The 22985-nt window shown below is 34.7% G+C and overlaps 1 protein-coding gene across 3 annotated transcripts in view; it reads left to right on the top strand.

Annotated features, from left to right (window-relative positions):
• Window positions 1-22985, top strand: part of SPDYA (speedy/RINGO cell cycle regulator family member A) — a 34088-nt gene that overhangs the window by 3741 nt on the left and 7362 nt on the right. Inside the window, exons 1-5 of one of the 3 annotated variants that reach the window (XM_077774181.1) lie at window positions 712-773; window positions 1673-1925; window positions 3475-3533; window positions 5570-5655; window positions 9787-9958. In XM_077774181.1, coding sequence (XP_077630307.1) covers window positions 756-773; window positions 1673-1925; window positions 3475-3533; window positions 5570-5655; window positions 9787-9958 — 588 coding nt within the window. In that variant the 5' untranslated portion in view covers window positions 712-755. Of the gene's footprint in view, window positions 1-711; window positions 774-1672; window positions 1926-3474; window positions 3534-5569; window positions 5656-9786; window positions 9959-22985 lie in introns of those variants that run through there. The other 2 variants (XM_077774180.1, XM_077774179.1) reach the window with 2 other exon arrangements.

Here is a 22985-nt window from a genome sequence, read left to right as displayed (position 1 = left end):
CCAGCGGTCTCCCAGATGAGGTGGGTAGGAAAGAGCAGAAACTTCTTAAGTCTCAGGGTTCAGTTTGTCCCCCATTCCTTTTTCTGTGGAGTTTCTAACACCCACCCTCAACTCCGTAATTGCCTTAAATTTGGTTGGACCTTAGATATAAGAAGAAAGAGGAGGGGATGGGAGGGAAGTGAAACGGAGGAGAGCAATTATAGAATCAACTAAATATAATTTCTTCATAATCTAACCTCTTCTGTCTAGTATGTGGGCTGTTGGGAACTTGAAATGTGGATGGTGCAAGTAAAGAATTTTTACTTTAATTTAAATTGAGTACTGAAGGAGTGTAAAATATTTTTCCTTTACACACTACTTTCTTGTTTTGGTAGGACTGCTTTTCACTCTGACTTTTGGAAATTTAGCATCTGAATTGAGACATACTATAAGTGTAATACCAGATTTCAAAGACTTAGAATGAAAAATAAAGTATGTAAAAATATCTCATTAATTTTTATATTGATTACACATTAAAATGATACTTGGTTATACCAGATTACATAACATATATTACAAAAATTCACTTGCTTATTAGTACTTCTTTAGTGTGGTTTTAAAAATATAAAACTACAAATGTGGCTCACATTACGTTGGACATTGCTGATCTAGCCCTACTATATCCAATCTTATTTTCCATTCCTTCCTTCAGCAGGGAAGTTTCTGAGGGTCAGGAAGGAGAATCTGTACCTAACTCCTTGAACATCAAGGGAGGCATGGCTGCCTGGGTCACTGTGAGTTATGGATTCAGAGGTTCTCATTAGGATCTCAGAGTAGTTTCCTGCTTTGCCTTTGCATATGTCTATTTCCTACCACCCTATACAAACTTTGACCCCAAAAGTAATACTAACTGTAGTAATAATTATGTGAACTAATTACTACCATACGTGGTAGTGATTATGCATATTGTTAAATATTGATGAATTAACTTTGTTTCTAATTTTATTATAACACTGTACATACATATACACTTAAAATCGATCACTCAAATATTATGGTCATACACTCACAACTTTAAAAATTAGAATGATCAATTTATGAGAATCCCTCACATATATCCTACATTTCTTTGCTGGAATTGTTTTTAGCTTTTCAATAAATACCAGTAAATGCTTGTTGAATAAGTGATTCTTGTAACATATCAAAGAATTACCAGTAAGAAAATATTTTGTGTGTGTGTGGGTGGATTACTTTCAACGTAAGACTTGATATGATAATAATTTATTTCTGGAAATAGCTTGCCTTGTTCTATAAAAAATTTGAAGTATCATATAACAACTATATGATAAAAGTATGTTGGTAGAAGCAGAATTTAAAACTTTATGAAAAAAGAATACCACAAATAGATTATAAACACAGCATAGTTTCTCTAATTAACTTTCAAAATTTTGGGGGGAGTTCCCTAGTAGTCAAAGCAAAATGGGATACAGGATCTTACTGAGAAGAGAAGGTATATCAGTTACCCAAATGAAGCATAGCATTTTTTAGCAATGAATGATAAAAACAAATAACATTTTAGTAGCAAGTTCAGTAACATTTTATATGACTGCATCTGGTAATGTCATCTGATTAGTTGTTTTTATATAGAAATGAACAAGAGTGTGGTAAATTGTTATATGTTTTATTTTTACAGGGATCTTGGAAAACCAAAATGAGACATAATCAGCTGTGTTGTGAGACACCGCCTACTGTCACTGTTCATGTAAAATCAGGGTCAAATAGATCACATCAGCCTAAAAAACCCATTAATCTGAAGCGTCCTATTTTTAAAGATATTTGGCCTTCATCTGAAAAAAATGCACATAATAGCAACAAGTCTAAACGCCCCAAAGGACCCTGTCTAGTTATACAGCGTCAGGAAATGACTGCTTTCTTTAAATTATTTGGTAGGTTTAAAATATTATAATAGCAGTAATTGTAAAGTACTTAAAAATGAGAGAATCTAAAGATCTACTTTAATATTTTTATAATAATCAAAGAGGATGTTGTTATTTTCTATGTCAGGCTTTCTGTCTCTAGCCAATTTGTTTTTCTTTTACTTAGGGTTTGTCTTTTTCTTTTTTTTTTAATGTTGGATTTTTGTTGTTTTGGATTGCTTTTGGATTCGAACTTTAGCTTCATCTTGCTTCTAGACTACTTAAATCCAAATGTCAAATGTGAATTCTGAACAATTCAGGTTCATAGCATGACTTTTGTGTGACCTAAATAAAATACTGCATAAAGTCTCAGGTGAGCCAGGCAGCCCAATTTGACTGGGCCTGAAGTGTTTCCCAGGATTTTCGATGCTAAAACTGAGCAAACTGGGAAGGGTGGTCAGCCTTGAGAAGTTTCAGTATTATATGGAAGGAATTTCTTTTTTGAAAGAGGGAGAAAGAAAGAGCACATGTGCTGATCCTGAGAAATAGAAAATACCTGGCTCTACCATAAGTAATTTAAGAAATAGTTGGATGCCTGGATGGCTCAGTCAGTAGAGCATGCGACTTTTGATCTTGGGATTGTGTGTTAGAACCCCATGTTAGGTGTAGAGTTTACTTTTTAAAAAATAGAGTTAACAAGGCATAAATTAACTCTAAGAAAATGTATATTTATTCTTGTAATTTTTCATGTATTTGACCATACTAATGATATTTCTAGAATATAAAAATTAGTATAAAGTATATTTTTTTTGTTATTTAACTTAAAATGAAGGGGGACAGGAAAAAGCAGATTTTTTTCAGATTGTATTCAACAATTACTTATATACTTGAGGGATTATATGTTTTGGCCTTTTAAAATTGAAGTAAGTGCTTTTGACCTACTTTTTGCATATTTTAAAAAGTAGTTTTGTTAATCTTTTGTCATAATACTCAGTTTTTCTAAAATTAAATGTTAATTGTAAATAGCTAATTATGAATCTTTATACAGATATTTTAATTGGTGTTTGGATAAGAGATAATTGGACAGAGATAAATAAGGGAAAAGAAGACTTCAAAATTAAAATACCCTGAGACCTAACAGGAGGATATAGTAGAAAGAGTAAACACATTCTGAAAATGAGTAATATTCATTTAGTCATTATTCCTTAAGAACTGAGTTATCTTTTATCAGATTTCATCAGTAAAGATTGATTTTAGAAAGTAATAAAGAGCTAATGTACAGTTACCCAAGACATCTTTCTCAAAGAGCTGTTGGGATAGTCAGGAAACCAGATTCTTCTTCCATATCCTCTCCAGTCTGAGCAAATCAGATGGGAAACCCGAGTAAAAGAAGTAACTTTTTGTACAGTGCTTGCAATGGTAAATGCACCAAAGAAGTGAAAATTACATTTTAGACAACACATGTCCAGGCATATTTGTTTGACTTCTAAGCATCATTTATAATCCCCTATCTAGAAATTAATTCTTCAAAAGAAAACATTGTTTTCAAAAGACAAGTCATAGCTATCTTTTGTTCTAGATGATGATTTAATTCAAGATTTCTTGTGGATGGACTGCTGCTGTAAAATTGCAGACAAGGTAAATTTGGTAATGATGTAATTGTTACTAGACCATTAGAACTTGAACAAAACCTTATAATAATTTTCTACCCTATTAATTAATGTTAGGAAAAGAACTAGTCTGCATTGCTCCTTCTAAGGGGAATCCTTACACATTAATTTTTGAAATTGGCATACATCATAGATTCATTTTACACTTGAGGAATTGTAGAATATTATTGATTTGATTTAAATGACCTTAAGTCTATATCTGTTTGAAAACAAGAATCAGTATAGACTTAATATGTTTTGATCAGAATTACCACATTTTATCAGGCTATGGAGTAAGAATACTCTGAATATTCTGAGATTTGTTTCACTAAGGCGATACAGTTAATATTTTGTAGGTAACTTAGATAAAGCATATCCCAATAATTTTGTAGATAAAATTAGGTTATTGTGTTTTTTATTTAGGAATCTGTGTTTCTAAAAGATCATCATGATGCAAACTTACATACTAGGGACCTTATTTCTATACTCTTTAGATTTAGCTGAACAGTTATGATTTCAGCTTTATAAATGTTACCTTAGACCAGGTAGTCATCTAGAAAATTCAGCATGACTTCATCTCACACTTAAGTTTAATGTCCCATTTATTGTGGGAAAGGGTTGAATGGAAGCCCAGCTTATGTGAACTTTTTTATTTCAAGCTTAATAAGATAGCACAGATAAAATTGGGGTTTGGTTTTTTTAATCTCTAATTTTGGAAATTTAATTTTGGAAAATTCCAAACATGTATACCTTGAGGTAGAGAAAATAGAGTAAAGAATCTCTATGTGCCTATCATGGAGCTACAGTAATCATCAGTCCATGGCTCTGCTTGTTTCTTTTAATCCTTCTTCTCAAAACTGGATTATTTTATCCATGAATATTTCAAGATGTATTTCTAAAAGATGAGATATTTTTAAACATAATAACGATTTTGCTAACACTTTTAAAAATTAACATTAATGCCTTCTTATAAAATATCTGTGTAGATATGTACATGTGGAGTTGTAAAGTTTTCAACTTTACAGTTTTAAGTGCATTACAGAAATTACAGTTGCTGGACAGCAGGGGGCAGTGCTTTTAAAGTAACTAACCAGCATACTGTATTCAACTGAAAGTTATCTTGAAAACTTGGATCACCTTTGTAGTCAATCCTGTGAAAGTAGGATAAATAGGCATTTTATGAGAGAGAATCTAGTATATCAGTTTTATAATTGTTTATAATTTTAACATATAGAACCTGGCACAGTGTCCTAATACCAGGATAAATATGTCTTTCTAGTAACACATTTAAAACCCTTTTTTCCAATGAAAATAGAGCCATGTTATTCTAATTTCTGATTTGAAGTTATTTTTAAAAGTGAATATGTGAAATTGCTAAGAGAGTAGACCCTAGGTGTTCTTAACAAAAAGGAAAAAAAAAGATAATTATGTGAGGTGATGGATATGTTGATTAACTTGTTTTTGTTATTCACTTCACAATGTATATAACAAATCATCACACTGCAAACTTTAAATATATACAACTTTGTCGATTATATCTCAATTTAAAAATCCCCCCCACAATGAGTGAATCAATGAATCAATGAATGAAAAATGAGTATAGATGTCTGCAATTAACTCAAAGGAGTCAGAAAAAAAGTTCTCTATAGATATATATACAAAGCCAATGTGGCAGCATACTAACAATTGATGAATCTAGGTGAATGATGTACGGTTACTTGTTTTTTTATTATTTCAACTTCTCTATGGATTTGAAATTTAAGATAGAAAAAATTGGGGTTTGGGTTCAAACAATATTGGCAATAATAAAATTTAGGAGTTCTTCCTAATCTTACCCATGATAAATGACTCAAAACTATTTTTCACCATTCACATGGATTACAGGAAACCAGAAAATGACCCAAATTCTGTAATAAAGATAAATAATGCTTTATTGTTTTTAGCTTATTATTCATCTTAAAGATAACTATTTTAAAGCAGTTTTAAGCAAAACTCTAATATTAACCTTTACTTTTTTCCCTATAGTATCTTTTGGCTATGACCTTTGTTTATTTCAAGAGAGCTAAATTTACTATAAGTGAGCATACCAGGATAAATTTCTTTATTGCTCTGTAAGTATGCTTTCCACTAAGTGATTTTTGTGGTCCTTATTTATAATTATATGATAATTATTTAAAACAGGCTGTTTGGGGGCACCTGGCTAGCTCACTAGGTAGAGCCTGAGACTCTTGATCTCTGGTTGTAAGTTCAGGCCCCACATTGGGTATAGAACTTACTTAAAGAAATAAGTAAATAAAGTTAACATTGCAACCCATAAAAAAATAAAACAGAGGCTTCTAAAAACCTGATGTATATTTTTGAAAAGACCTTTACATATAGAAGTTATATATTTTTTTACTTTAATAGGATATTTTTATGTTCTTTTCACTGATCTTATGCCTAAGATTTATTATTCAGTATCCCACTTGGGTTTGTATTGTATCTTACATTTTTCAGAATGTTCCATATAAATTATCCCAAATTCTCCTCTTTTGGACTTAAATATGTTTTAAAAGCCAGAATATTCTGTTTGAAATTTCCAGTAAATTTATAGCAAAAATCATCATCATTGGGGCACCTGGGTGGCTCAGTCAGTTAAGTATCTGACTTTTGTTTTCAGTTCAGATCATGATCTTGTGGATGATTTTATGGTCTGTGTGATCGAGCCTCCTGTTGGGCTCCACCACACAGTGTGGAGCCTGGTTGGGTTTCTCTCTCCCTCTCTCTCTGCCCTTACCCCACTCATGCACACTCACACACTCTCTCTCAAAATAAACTTTAAAAAAAGTCATCATGGTTTTCCTTTCACATGAAACGCTTGTGGAAAATGCTATAGACATGCTAATTGTAGATTTTTGTCTATAACATAGAAGTTATTCATATCTGAGGTACCTGGATGGCTCTGTGTTGACAGCTTGGAGCCTGGAGCCTGTTTTGGATTCTCTGTCTCCCTCTTTCTCTGCCCAACCCCTGCTCATGCTCTGTCTCTCAAAAATAAGTAAACATCAAAAACTGTTTAAAAAAATAAGTTATTCATATCTGATACCTTTAGTAACCACTGCTCTTTTACTTAACACACTGAACTTTGACCAAGAAATATAGTCTGTTTTCCAATTCTTCTATTGACTTTATATTAGATCACTAATTAAGCTACACTAAATTAAGCTCACTACCACTAAGCTACATTGCTGTTAACATGTCTCCCTAGTATTATATTATACCTCTATGTCGATACAATATCTATTTTGTAGTTTTTCTACCTGCAAATTAAAAACCAAAAGAAGCTTTAGTTTTAATCCTTACAGATGCCTGAAATTGGATTCGTTTGATGTTTTAGTAATGTTATTACCAGTAAAGCAGTGTGAGCTTACAATATATTGTAGTCTTTGAGTTTGCATTGCATGTGGTATGATAAATTCCATGTTAAAAATAACATGGATTATAATTTCCATTTTATATCTAATCATACTTTTTATATAGCCTGACTCAATAATTCTCAGTAACTATTTTTTCAGTTAGCCACAGTTCTTGTTTTTTTTTTTTTTAAGTTTATTTATTTTGAGAGGGAGAGGGAGAATCCCAAGCAGGCTCTGCACTGACAGCATGAAGTGCAATGCAGGGCTTGACTCAGGGCTCCATCTCAAGGTTCCTGAGATCGTGACCTGAGCTGAAATCAAGAGTCAGATACTTAACTGATGCCCCAAGTAGCCACAGTTCTAATTCAAGTTCTTTTCCCTCCTATATATTCTTACAACACTCAGTATTTTTATTGTCATTATTCCATATTCTCTTGTACAGTTATTTGTTTCATACTTAGTTGCCTCTTCTACTTGACTATAGGCTGCTTAAAGGCAAGGAACATGTATCTAACCCCCCCCTTTTTTATTTTTGCATCCTTTAACATATGGTTGTTTTTAATTCTTTATTTGGATAAACATAATTAACTATTATACAAAAGAAATGATCTCTGCTCCAAGAAAATCTATTTCAAATTAGAAGACAACTTATATGCATATAGTACAGATATTTTTATCACATTGAGCCTGAAAAATTATTAATCTAGGGTGCAATCACAGTGTAGTCCTGATAGCATAGTACCACAATACATTATATATTTTCTCTTTTATTTGGTCAACAAGCATGAAAGGGACCAACCTCTGGCTTCTGTCTACCCTTTACTAAGAACTATCAAGGATACTAAAGTAATTATGTAATTTCACAGAGGACATGATTTGATTCATATAATTGAATGGGTTTCACAATGAGGTGCTTTATATTAAGGTAATGTTAAAATATATATAGTTATTTTAAGGGAAGATAAAGTAATAGGTAAGTGCTATTTTTCTATTAATGTAACTAAATTGAATATGCATATAGTTTTTAACAGGACAGAAGTGGGTATACAATTAAAAATAAGTCTTCGTATCTTAGGACCTTGGCATTCTTCCTCAAGAACAATGAACATTTCATGTGTATCTGTTTAGAAATAATTTTCTATAGATAAACCAGTGTATGTATTATATGAATAGAAGTATATTATAACACTTCTGTGCCTTTTAAAAATTTCTAATGTGAAATATCTACAAAAGGAGTATATGGAATGTGTATATGTTTATGTTAAAGAAAAAGCAAAACAAATACTCATGTACCCATGACTCAACTCAAGGATAGAACATTAATTTCAGTATCTTCAGACTTCAGGGTCTGTTTCTGTTTATAGTACCTTGTTCACTTACATGTTTTACACTTTTTTTTTTTTTTTAATTAGAAGCTGCCTGTTTTTCTTGGAAAATCATCTAAGGAGCTTTCATTGTTTCCAGTGGGAAATCTCTATCCTTATCTCTGTTTCTTTGTTATCTAACATGTCTCATTTTTTGTCTGGACTGCCTTTAAGATTTTCTCTTTATCACCTGTTCTGAATAATTTGATTATGTTGTACATTAGTGTAATTTTCTTCATATTTTGTGCTTTGGAGTTCATCCAGCTTCTTTGTATGTTTATAGTTTTCATCAAATTTCAAAAAATTTCAGCCATTATTTCTTCAAATATTTTTTCTCTCCACCCAACTTTTGTTAGGGGACTCCAGTTTCACCTTTATTAAATTACTTGAAGTTGTCTCATAGCTCATTGATGCTCTATTATTTTTGTTTCTTTTTTTCTATATGTTTCAGTTTGGGTAGTTTATATTGCTGTCTTTGGTGCACAAATCTTTTCTTCTGCAATATTTAATCTATTAATCCCACTCCATGTATTTTTCATTGTAAAGGTAGTTTTCATCTCTAGAAGAACACTTTGTGTCTCCTGTTCTTTTTGAACATCTGGAGTAAATATAACAATTTTAATGTCTTTGTTTAATGTCTGTTACTTCTAATGTGTCAGTTTTGACTGATGATTCTTATTATTATGGGTCATGTGTACCTGCTCCTGTGCATGCCTGATCACCCTCAAGTATTTAGGAGGATACTGATTTCCATATGTATATAAGGAAATTACCTGGTTGTGGGGGAAAGATTAGAGGGAACAGTGCCTAACATTGACCCAGAGCTGGAAATATTGCCTGTTGCTATCAGCCAGACTGAAAAAACTCAGAATTCACAGAATATTGAGTAGATTACTCAAGAATGTCTTGCTTCAGTAGTGGGGAATAATTAGTCCCAGACTGAACATTGCTCCAGATCCACCTAAAAAATCCTTAAAGCAAGGCCTGAAGAGATCAGACTCTTTCTAAGTAACTTAACTGCATTCCGGAACAAAGTTCAAAATTTATAGGAATACAAAAATATCCAGAACTCGGGTCACCTGGGTGGTTCAGTTGGTTAAGCTATGATTCTTGATTTCAGCTCAGGTCATGATCCCATGGCTGTGAGATCAAGCCCCATGTTGGGCTCCATGCTGTTTGTGGAACCTGCTTGGGATTCTCTCTCTCTCTCTCTCTCTCTCTCTCTCTCTCTCTCTCTCTCTCTCTCTCCCCCCCCCACTTCCATCTCTCAAAATAAATAAATAAACATTAAAAAACAAACAAAATATTTAGAGCTCAACAAGGTAAAATTCATTGTGTTTCTATTTTTGATCTACATTTCTTTAATTATGAGTAAAGTTGAACATCTTTATGTGTTTATACATAATTTATATATATTTTTTGTGAACTGCCTGTTCCTTTCCTTTTCCCATTTCTTTTTTGAGTTGTTGGTCTTTTTTGTTAGGTATCTGGCTAATACAGTTGAAGAAGATGAAGAGGAATCTAAATATGAAATTTTTCCATGGGCTTTAGGGAAAAACTGGAGAAAATTGTTCCCTAACTTCTTAAAGTTAAGGGACCAACTCTGGGATAGAATTGACTATAGGGCTATTGTAAGCAGGCGATGCTGTGAGGAGGTAAGATTTTTAAAAACTTTAGATATATAATCCAATTTCTCTTTATGTAATTTCCCTTGTCTTGTTTTTAAATGTGCTTCTAATATTTCATTTTTTGTATATGTAAGGGTAGGCTAACTTGATGGTTAACTTGATGGTTACCATGAATACATCTTGGATATTACAATGTTGATGTTTTAATTTTTTACCACAATAATTAAAAATTGTCATTTCTGTTTTTCAGAGCAGCCTACTTCTGTAGTAAGTATTTTTGTTTTAGTGGGTTTCTCTAGTCTAAAAGATCACCAATATATTGGGAAAGGACAGTGTGCAGATTACAAAATATGTTAATAACATTTGGAGGTGAATAATAATTTCCATCAAATAAAGTATGTGAAATTTCAAGTTCCCAAGATTGAAATGCAAACTACATGGTATTAAATTTAAATATATTAAAATCATACCTCTTTTCACATAGAATAATACGTAAAGTAAGTTTCTTGATGCCAGAATCTATTAAGTCAAACAGAAAAACACTAAAAATTAGGAAATGGGTTACTTTACCTAACGGTCTAGGTTTTCAATAAAAAAGTTAATGTTTCAAACTAAAGAAATATTCTGAAGTAGAAAACTAAATGGAAGGCAGTGAACATTGTAGGACAGAACTAGTAAAGTTTGGTAAATGTGAATTAGTTAATGCTGTAATGAAATGAAGTCATATCCAGTTAAATGATGATAGGCAAAAGAGCCAATTAATGGATTAGTCTCAAACTTCAGGGAAGACTTTGGAGGTGTGTCAGAATTCTGCCCAGAATTAACCTTGTTAATTATATGTATTATTGAGATGAAAGTATTAGCAAGTATGGATAATTGTATATTAAATTAAGAGGATTGTTGAATGTGGAAGGAAATTAAAGGATTCAGAAATAACTTAGAAGATTGAATAGCAGGGGCGCCTGGGTGGCTTAGTCGGTTAAGCGTCCAACTTTCGCTTAGGTCATGATCTCGCGGTTCGTGGGTTCGAGCCCCGCGTCAGGCTCTGTGCTGACTGCCAGCTCAGAGCCTGGAGCCTGTTTCAGTCTGTGACTCCCTCTCTCTCTGACCCTCCCCTGCTCACACTGTCTCTCTCTCTCTCTCTCCTAGAAATAAATAAAAACATTAAAAAAAAAAGATTGAATAACAAGGCCAAGTTTTTTCAAGGTTAAATTCAATAGGGGTGCCTGGGTGGCTAAGTCGCTTAAGCATCCAACTTTGGCTCAGGTCATGATCTCATGGTTCGTGACCTCGAGCCCCACTCTGGGCTCCATACTCTCTCTCCCTGTCTCTGCACCACATGGGATTCTCTCTCTCTCTCTCCTTCTTTCTCTCTGCCCCTTGCTCACTTGCTCGCTGTCTTTTAAAAAAAAAATGAAATTCAATAGAAAAATATGGAAAATTGTGTCTCCCCTCCCCCAAATTAATAGATCCTCATTGAAGGATTTAAACTAATTCCAATTAGAGGACATTGAAAGAGTCCTCTATTGCTATTTTTTTTTTTTATCACTATGTCCCCAGGTCAGGAGTGGATAATTTGTGCCCCTGTCCCGTCCTTGGACATGATAGTAGGTCTTACTTGAACACTCTGATTTTTTAAAAGTGAACACTTTGAAAAGCCCCATGGTACACTCAACTAAGATCATGGAATGGGCATCAAAGACAAGAAGCTGGGATAGGCAATGCTCACCTCATGGCATATTGCCCACCCACTCCTAAGATAGAAGAACTAACATTATAACTGCAACAACTTAATTTACACAACTGGAGCTGAAATTACTTCAGTTGCTGGCATCACACTATTAAAGAGCCAGAGTATGATGTGCCTTAATGGTGTAAAGGACTAAAAAGTTTTAGATAATTATAAACTCAGTTGCATAATGGGGTTTACAGAAAAGTTTAGTCTATCAAGGCTTTGATGCTGACAATAGATCTCTCCCTTAATTATAGATGTGGATATTAAATGTCCTATTCATATTTCATTATCTAATAAATACCTCAAACTTAATATGCTGAAAATCCGGTTTCTGATTTCCCTACACAGACCTCCAAACCTGCTCCTTCTATAGTCTTCCACATCTTAATAAATGGTAACTTCATCATTCTAGTTGTTTGTTCAGACCAAAAAAACAAAACAAAACTGTTGCCCTACACTTTTCTTACATCCATACCTTAAAAAAACCCAGCATTCTACCATTTCTCATGACCTCTACCACTAAACCCTACTTTGATTGTCTCTTCTTGCCTCAGTTATTGCCATAACTTCCAAGTCTCTTTTATAATATTTCTCTCCAGAGTATATTATATATTTACCAGCCAGAGTAAATCTTTTAGAAAGTAAGTCAAATTATGACTCCTCTACTCAAAAGCTTCCAGAGGCTTCCCATCTCACATAGAGTAAAAGGCAAAACCCTTATCATGGCTCTACCTGATCTGCCAACTCTCTTCTCATCTCTTCATCTCTCTTCCCTCCAACTACACTGGCCTCCTTGCTTGTCTTCAAACACACCAAGAACGTTCCCATCTCAGGACTGTTTGCCTGGAATGTTTTCCCCCCTGATATCAGTGTGCTTCACTTCCTCACTTCATTTAGGATTCTACTTAAATAGCACCTCAGAGAAAGCTTTCATTACCACCTTGTATCAAGTAGTATCTCTGATGGAATAAAATTGAAGAGTCCAGAAATAAACCTTCATATTTATGTTCAATTGAATTTTGACAAAAGTACCAAGAAAGTTCACTGGGGAAAGAGTAGTCTTTTCAACAAATGGTGCTGGGACAACTGGATATCCACATGCAAATGAATGCATTTAACCCCGATTTTCATATCATATATAAAAACTAATTCAAAATGATTCAAAGACTGAAATGTAAGTGCTAAAAACTGTGAAGCTCTTGAAAGGAAACATAGATGTAAATCTTCATCACCTCGGATTAGGATTCTCAGAGATTATACCAAAAGCACAAGCAACAAAAGAAAATAGAGATCATCATTGACAATGAAAACTTTTGTCCTTCAAAATATACCATGAAGAAAATGAGAAGCCCACAAAGGAGATGAAAATTTTGGCCAATTTTCTGTCCAATAAGGGACTTGTATCTAGAAATATATAAAGAGTTCTTACAACTCAACAATAAGAAGACAACTTTTAAAAGGGCATGGATCTGAAAAGTCTTTTCCAAAGAAGATATACAAATGGGCAAAAAACATTTGGAGAGATGCTTGACATCATTAGCCATCAAAGAACTGCAAATCAAAACCACAAGTAGATATCACTTCACACCCACGAGGATAGCTATCATGAAAAAGACAAATATAACAAGTATTGGTAAGGATGTGGAGAAAATGGAACCCTCATACACTTTAGCTGGGAATGCAAAATAGTGTATTTGTTTTGGAAAACTGTGTCAGTTCCTCAAAGGACTAAATAGGGTTACCATACAACCCAGCAGTTCCAGTCCTAGTTATATACACAAAAGAAAGGAAAGGTATGTCCACACAATAACTTGAGTATTCAGAGCAGCATTATTTGTAATAGTCAAAAAATGAAAACCCAAATGTCCATCAATGAATGAATGGATAAACCATATAGTACATCTATACAGTGATATATTACTTGGCAATTAAGAGGAATGAAATACTGATACAGGCCGCAACATGGATGAACTCTGAAAACATTATGCTAAGTGAAAGAAGCCAGTCACAAAGGATCACATATTGTATGATTCCATTAAATGAACTGTCTGAAATAGACAAATCCAAAGAGGCAGAAAGCAGATTAGCTGTTGCCAGAGGTTAAGGAGAAGGAGAAATGGGGTGTGATTACTTTTTTTATGGAGTGCTGAAAATGTTCTAAAATTGACTGTGGTACTGGTTGTGCAACTCAATATACTAAAAACCATTGTACACTATAAGTGGGTGAATTGTGTGGTAGTTTGAGTTATAGCTCAATAAAGCTGCTGAAATAACGAGTAGTACTTCCCACTGTCCCTCTGTATTTCTTTTTCTAGTTTTCTCCGTAGCACTTAACCATCATATAACATACTCTGTTTTAATTATCTTGCAAATCTCTATTTCCCCCTACTAAAATATAAATGCCAAGAAGGCATGGTCTTTATTTTCTTATTGTACCTCCAGTGCCTAGAATAGTGCATGGCACATAGTAGGTACTCAATAAATAGTGCTGGCTGACAGAGTGAATGGGATTTAAAGCTTCTGATTCTTTTTCATACATTCTTATCCATGTGGTAGAAAAACAATAAACTATAAAAATTCATGTGCTGACTTAGCACTGCCTCTTACAATAAGGGCACATGGATAATCTTTTTTATGGTGGTTCCAACCAGGTACATTTGAATCATTGTGGTATATAGAAATTACCTAGACTTTATCCTGTTCTCTTAACTATTCATTCAATAGGTACCTTATGAGTAAGACACTTAACTTTAGTGTTATGGGAGTTTATTATAAAAAAGTGTAATATAATCTTTGCCCTGAAGTTTGATGCATTAAAGTGGCAAGACATGCTGTTAGAAATTTAGCTAAGTATTCTATACATTTGTTATTGAGAGCCTGGTATTGACATACTGCCAACTCATTTCTTGAGTCTCACCTGAAAGTAAACCCAAGTTATGATAGTACTTATAAACTGGCTTATAATAATAATACTTTACATTTTCATTGTGCTTTATACATTCATAAATATTTTCATATATAAGGATTATCTTCTTATCCTCAAAAAAATACCTGTGAGGGTTGCAGCATTCTCATTTTACATCTGATGGAATTGAGGACCAAGGAGTTTGAGGTTTACTCAAGATCATACGTTAATTAAATGGTAAACCCAGAACATGATTTCACATCTAATGACTTCCTGGTGCTCTGTTTTCTCTGACATCTAGCTTCCACTGCTCATACTGGTTAATTTGAAAAGCACACATGTATCTATTATGTTATTTTATCTCAGGAATTAAATGGTGTAAGTATTCTGTCCATTTTTCTGATGAAGAAACTGGGGCTTAGAAAGGTTGTAACTTGTCCATGTTTATTTATTTAATAAGTGGTAGGGCCAGCTAGTACTTAAGCTTGGCACTCTTTACATATATACCACTGTCAACTTAATTCTCTTTCAGTTAATATGAATTTTGTAATTTGTCTTTTTTTAATTTTTTTTAATGTTTTATTTATTTCTAGGAGAGAGAGAGAGACAGCGTGAGCAGGGGAGGGTCAGAGAGAGAGGGAATCACAGACTCTGAAACAGGCTCCAGGCTCTGAGCTGGCAGTCAGCACAGAGCCCGGCGCAGGGCTCGAACCCACGAACCGCGAGACCATGACCCAAGCGAAAGTCGGACGTTTAACCGACCAAGCCACCCAGGCGCCCCAAGACAATTTGTCTCTTTTTTTAACCTTAGTTCCTGCAAAGAAGCTAAGACCCAAGTTTTATCTCTACCTCAGTTCTATTACTCATTACTACTGGCAAGTCTATTTTCTCCCTTAAAATTTTCCCTTTTGGGTACTAGTTTAATGAAAAATTTATTTGCTCTTTTTGTCAGCTGCCTCAAATCCTTTTTTGGAAAGAGATGAGGTATGATTAAATTGAAAAATATATGTAGGGCTTCTCCAGAAAAGAGTAAAGACTATTTCCTTACTCATTCTGACTCTTCTTACTTACAGTTAGTTTACTTTTTTGGATATCAGCCTTTCCAAGGTGGAATTTATTTAGGTTGATGACAGTTTAATTTCTAGATTGGTTCACAGATTATGGAATATGCCAATCTGATAAGAAAGAGTTAAACTCCAATTCCAGTCCCTTTATGCATCATAGAGGGTAGCAATTTTATCTAGAGGAACATTTTCTCTGTTCTTGTTATGTACTCTGGCCTTGATGGCACAGTAACATCATAGCTGATTTGTCTGTCAGCTACTACTTGATTCCAAATCAGAGTTTAGAAATCAGAGATGTGATATAAACAGTGTTTTGAACAAAATAATCCAATGACCATATGCACCAGACACCCAATATAGGGAAGGTAGTAGAAACTGCTAAACTTGGTCTAGGTCAGGAAGGAAGGTATAAACCTAGTGCTGAAGACAGTGATGCCAAAGAAAAATCAATGTTATGAAATTATGATTGCCATGACTTGGTGACCAGTTGGATATAGAGTAAATGGGAGAGTCCACTTTCAGGGTTTCAAATCTGTAGAACAGAAAGAGTAATGGATTCCATAATGGAAATAGGAAATTTGCTAAAGAAACAAACTGGTTTATTGGGAAAATAAAAAATTTTGTATCACATGTGAATTTAAGGTGATACTTGGATAATTAAGTGAATGATCAACAGGTATGAGTAAAGTATGAGTCATCACATGTAAGTGATGTTTAATGCTTGGTAGAGTAGATAAGAGATCCAAGGTGAAAGTAATGTTAGTAATTTTTGGGTACTTGTCAGGCACTGTTCTAAGTACTAGATATGCGTTAATTCTCACAACAGTTCTTCCAGCTAGCTAGATAATCTCAGAAGAGAAAATTGAGGCACGGAGAGGATAAATGATTTCTCTAAGGTCACAGTTAGTCAAGTAGCACATCAGTATTCAAGCCTAGGCAGTCTGATTCCAGAGTTGGTGTTTGTTTTTTTAAGTTTATTTATTTTGAGAGAGAGAGAGCAGAGGAGTGGCAGAAAAAGAGGAGGAGAGAGAGAGAGAATCCCATGTAGGTTCTGTGCTGTCAGTGTGGAGCCAAAGCCAGGGCTCGATCCCACAAACCATGAGATCATGACGAGTTGAAATCAAGAGCCAGACAGTTGACCAATTGAGCCACCCAGGCACACCCAGAGTCAGTTTTTGTTTTTTTTTAAACACCTATACTATACTATGTCTTAAGATCGTAGCCAGTAGAATATATAGAGAAAAAAGAGTTCCAAGTGTTAAGTTTTGTAACACCCACTAAAGGAACAACAACAAAATCACTAAAAATGACAGAAGAGTAAGATAAAGTAAAAACTAGGATAATATTCCCAGTAGATCAAGTGCTACCAATGCTTTAAAGAAGTTACTTTCATAAATCACAGAATTTGAGGACTGTAAGTGACCTGTTTGCTCATATACAAAAGTCACCTTGTAGCCCAAAAAATTACATAATTTGCCTAAGGTTATAGAATTAAATCCAACTTTCTTGACCCTCTTAACAGTTTTCTTTTTAATTCACTGTTATCACGATAATATTATATTTGTGTGTATAAAATATGTGCAAATATACTTAAAAGTACACAAATATGTGTGCATGTATTTTTCTAGCTGGCTTAGCATGTGGAGAGACTGATACCTAGCTTGTTGTAGAAAGTGGTTTACCAAGCTTATCATGTGCCCTTTGCTTCCTATGTTTTTCTGCTCTTCTCACTAGAGTGTTTGACAGAATTGTTATAAAAATCAACGTTGTTGAAAGTTTATAATGTCAGTGGCCTCTGTCTTAATTATTTTCATCTATCAATAAGAAATACATGACTACATAATGTTGTGTGGAGGGCATTTGATAGATGTATGAGAGGCTCTTCCTGCCCAGAGTTCTTCTGTAGATTGGTTACAGTCATAAAAAGATATATCTGAGTACTAGACACATGTTAAGAGTCCTAATGTAGGATTAACCATAACACAGTACAGCCTGAAGGCTGGAATTTTTAAAAAGGTGGGATTTATGCTCAGCATTGAAGGTAAAGCAATACTAAGACAAATAAAGGGAGAGGACATTCCAGAAATAGGAAATAAAGAGGTACAAGTGTTGAGGAAGAAACACATAAATATGGAAGGAATAATTCTGATATTCTACTTCCTCACTTTAGGTAGTTCTGAACCTAATTTTACATTGTTATGGAAATATTTATAGTTAGAAAAGTAGGCTCCAGGCTCTGAACTGTCAGTGCAGAGCCTGACATGGGGCTTGAACCCATGAACCATGAGATCATGACCTGAGCTGAAGTCATGCTTAACCGACTAAGCCATCCAGGTTCCCCTATTTCCTTCTACTTTTTAAAACCTAATGTAATGAAAATAAAAACTTGACAGTCCAAAACCTTTGAGATGCAGCAAAATCATTGATAAGAGGGAAGTATGTAGAAATACAGGTCTACCTCAAGAAGCAAGAAAAGTCTCAAATACGAACCTAACCTACACCTAATGGAGCTAGAAAACGAACTTCAAATAAAGCCTAAGGCCAGCAGGAGAAGGTAAATAAAAACATTAGAGCAGAAATAAATGATACAGAAACAAAAATCCAGAACAGATCAATGAAACTAGGAGCTGGTTCTTTGAAAGAAATAATAAAATTGATAACCGCCTAGCCAGACTTATCAAAAAGAAAAGAGAAAGGACCCAAATAGATAAAATCATGAATGAAAGAAGAGAGGTCACAACCAACACCACAGAAATACAAACAATTGTAAGTGAATATTATGAAAAATTATATGCCAATAAATTGGGCGATTTGGAAGAAATGGATAAATTCCTAGAAATATATAAGCTACCAAAGTTGCAACAGGAAGAAATAGAAAATTTGAGCAGACCTATAACCAGCAAAGAAATTGAATCAGTAAGCAAAAATCTCCTAATAAACAGAAGTCTAGGACCAGATGGCTTCCCAAGGGAATTCTACCAAGCATTTAAGAAGAGTTAATACCTATTATTCTCAAACTGTTTAAAAAAGATAGAAATGCAAGGAAAACTTCCATTCTATAAGACCAGCATTTCCTTGATGCTTACCTTAACTTTGATTACCAAAGCCAGACAAAGACCCCACCAAAAAGGAGAATTACAGGCCAATATCCCTGATGAACATGAATGCAAAAATTCTCAACAAGATTCTAACAAATTGAATCCAACAGTACATTAAAAGAATTATTCACCATGATCAAGTGGGATTTATTCTTGGGCTGCAACGGTGGTTCAATATTCACAAAGCAATCAATGTGATACACTACATTTATAGAAGAAAAGATAAAAACCATTTGATCCTCTCAATAGAGGCAGAAAAGCATTTGATAAAGTATAGCATCCATTCTTGATGAAAGTCCTCTAAAACTTAGGGACAGAGGAATCATACCTCAACATCATAAAAGCCAAATATGAAAGACCCACAGCTAATACCCTCAATGGGGAAAATGAGAGCTTTTCCTCTACGGTCAGGAACAAAGACGGGATGTGCACTCTCACCATTGTTATTCAAGACAGGACTGGAAGTCCTAGCCTCAGCAATCAGATACCAACAAGGAATAAAAGGCATCCAAATTGGCAGAAGTCAAACTTTCACTATTTGCAAACAACATCATACTCTATATAGAAAACTTAAAACTCGACCAAAAAAATTGCTAGAACTGATACATGAATTCAGCAAAATTGCACATACAAAAATCAATGTACAGAAATCTGTTGCATTTCTATACACTAATAATGAAGCAGCAGACAGAAATCAGAGAATCAATCCCATTTACAATTGCACCAAAAACCATAAGATACCTAGGAATAAACCTAACCAAAGAGGTAAAAGATCTGTACTTTGAAAACTATACAACACTGATGAAAAAAATTGAAGATAACAAAAAGAACAGCTCATGGATTGGAAGAACAAATATTGTTAAAATGTCTATATTACCCAAAACTGTCTACATGTTTAATGCAGTTCCTATCAAAATACTGTCAGCAGGGGCACCTGGGTGGCTCAATCAGTTAAGTGTTCAGCTCAGGTCATGATATTGCAGTTCATGAGTTTGAGCCCCACATAATGCTCTCTGCTGTTAGCACAGAGCCTGCCTCAGATCCTCTGTCCCGCTCTTTCTGCCTCTCCCTGGCTTGTTCTTGCTCCCCCCCCACCCCATCTCTCTCTCTCAAAACAAAACAAATAAAACAAAAAACTATGAGCATGTTTCACAGAGCTAGAACAAACAATCGTAAAATTTGTATGGAACCATAAAAGACTATGAATAGCCAAAGCAATTTTGAAAATTGAAAGCATCATGATTCCTGACTTCAAGCTATGTTACAAAGCTTTAATCATCAAGACAATGTGGTACTGGCATGAAAACAGATATATAGATCAGTGGAACAGAATAGAAAACCCAGAAATGGATCCACAACTATATGATCAACTAATCTTAGACAAAGTAGGAAAGAATATCCATTGAAAAAGTCTCTTCAACAAATGGTGTTGGAAAAACTGGCTGGTGACATGCAGAAGAATGAAACTAGACCACTTTCTTTCACCATATATAAAAATACGAAATGGATGAAAGACCTAAATGTGAGACAGGAAACTCAAAATCCTAGAGGAGAACACAGGCAGCAACCTCTTTGACATCAGTTGTAGCAACTTCTTACCAGACATGTCTTTGGAGGCTAGGGAAACAAAAGCAAAAATGAATTGTTTGGACAGATAAAAATCTTCTACACAGCAAAGGGAAGAATCGTCAAAACTAGAAGGCAGCCTATGGAATGTGAGAAGATATTTGCATGTGACATAGCAGATAAAGCGTTGACATCCAAAATCTATACCTATCAAAACCAATGCCCCCAAAACAAATAATCCAGTTAAGAAATGGGCAGAAGACATGAATAGACATTTTTCCAAAGAAGACATCCAGATGGCTAATAGATACATGAAAAGATACTCAACATCACATCACTCATAAGGGAAATAACACACACACACACACACACACACACACTGAGATACCTACCACCTCACACCTGTCAAATGGCTAAAATTAATAACACAGGAAACAACAGATGTTGGTGAGGATGCAGAGAAAAGGGAACCTTGTTACACTGTTTGTGGGAGTGCAAATTGGTGCAGCCACTCTGGAAAACAAGATGGAGGTTCTTCAAAAAGTTAGAGCTAGGGGCGCCTGGGTGACTCAGTCAGTTAAGCATCCAACTTCAGCTCAGGTCATGATCTCACGGTTCGTGGGTTCGAGCCCCGCATCGGGCTCTGTGCTGACAACTAGCTCAGAGCCTGGAGCCTGCTTCAGATTCTGTGTCTCCCTCTCTCTCTGACCCTCCCTGCTCATGCTGTCTCTATCTCTCTCTCAAAAATAAATAAAATATATTTAAAAAAAAAGTTAGAGCTAGAACTATCCTAAGATCTAGCAGTTGCACTACTAGGTATTTACCAAAACGATACAACAATACTGATCTGAAAGGACATATGTACCTCAATGTTTATAGCAACATTATCAACAATAGCTAAAGTATGGAAAGAGCCCAAATCAATCATTCCAACTCATCAAATGATGAATGGATAAAATGTGTTTGTATACAGTGGAATATTACTCCGCCATTAAAGAGAATGAAATCTTGCCATTTGCAATGACACGGATAGAGCCATAGTGTATAATGCTAAGTGAAATAAGTCAGCCAGAAAAAGACAAATACCATATTATTTCACCTATATGTGGAATAGAAGAAACAAATCTAATACAGGAGAAGGGAAAAAAAGAGAGGGAGGCAAATCATTAGAGACTCTTAACTATAGAGAACAAACTGAGGGTTTATGTAAGGGGAGTAGATGGGGCATGGGCTAAATGGGTGATGAGTATTAAGGAGGGCACTTGTGATGAGCATTGGGTGCTATATGCAAGTGATGAATCACTAAATTCTACTCCTGATACCAATATTACACTATTATCTTAACTACCTAGAATTTAAATAAAGACTTGAGGGGGTTACCTGGGTGGCTCAGTCAATTAAGCTTCTGATTCTTGACTTCGGCTTAGGTCATGATCTCACAGTTCATGGATTTGAGCCCCACATTGGGCTTTGTGCTGACAATGCAGGGCCTTTTGAGGATTTTCTCTCTTTCCCTCTCTCTCTGCCCCTCTCCTTCTCTCTCTCTCTAAAATAAATTTTAAAAAACATTAAAAAGATTATAAAATAAATCCTAAAGAAATCAGCATAGCCAGCATTCATTAGCTATTATTTTGGAGGAGGCCACAGGTACCCTGTTTAATAAGCAGACTGGTTTTAATCTGAGGATTTTAAGGTTTTCTTTTTATTTTTAAGTTTATTTATTTTAAGAGAGAGGGAGTGTGTGTGTGCAAGTGGAGCAGGAGCAGAGAGAGAGGGAAAGAGAAAGCCAAGCAGTCTCCACATTATTCCACAGTGCAGAGCCTGATGTGGAGCTCAATCTCACAAACTATAAGATCATGACCCAAGCCGAGACCAAGAGTTGGATGCTTAACCAGCTGAGCCACTAGGTGCTCCTAAGATTTTCGTTTTTAACAACAGAAGCCTTCCGTTCTTTCCAAGCAAAATAAACAGAGTCCCCACAATTCCCTTCATATGTTGGGAATGTACCAATATATGACTATCATTTGCCAGCTGCTTACTATGTGATAAGGATTTTACACAGAGCTAACCCTCAGAACAATCCTATGGGGCAGATAGTATCTCCATTTTAAATATACAGAAATTGAGCCTCAGAAAGTTTAGGTAGTTTGCTCAGTATTATACAGCTAGCAAGTGGCAGAGTCAGGATAAGGAAATAGGTCTATCCAGACTCCAAAGGCAGGATTTCATTTAACCTTAGAGAACAATGCCCAACAGATAGTGAAGAATTATAAGTGTTGTATAATTAATTTCTCATATAATCCTTTCAACAATCCTCTAACATAGACACTATTATTCTCTCCATATTACAGATAAGGAAACTGAGGAAGAGAGAGGTTACATAACTTACCTGTGTTCTTATTTACCCTTGCCACAATTGCAAACATGTTAAGATTAGCCTAACATACATAGTTAGAAACCTCAACAATGTTATTTTCAACCCAGTATGTTCCAAAGTTAAAAACTATGTGTTATTTTGGACTAACTGTATTATCTATCCCAAACTTAGAAATACTCAGAATTGAAAAACCTGGAAGGTTGCTTCAGTCTTATTTCATATTTGAAATAAGTACTTTGTCAGTTATTGTCTTTAGGATCCAAGCAGTGAATCACTTTATAGGTAATGCTGTCTTATCTGAAGATGCCT

This window comes from Crocuta crocuta, unplaced genomic scaffold (genome assembly GCF_008692635.1).
Source record: "Crocuta crocuta isolate KB4526 unplaced genomic scaffold, BGI_CrCroc_1.0 scaffold246, whole genome shotgun sequence".
NCBI lineage: Eukaryota > Metazoa > Chordata > Mammalia > Carnivora > Hyaenidae > Crocuta > Crocuta crocuta.
The sequence above is the reverse complement of the archived record's forward strand: the minus strand, read 5'-3'. Positions and strand labels throughout refer to the sequence as shown.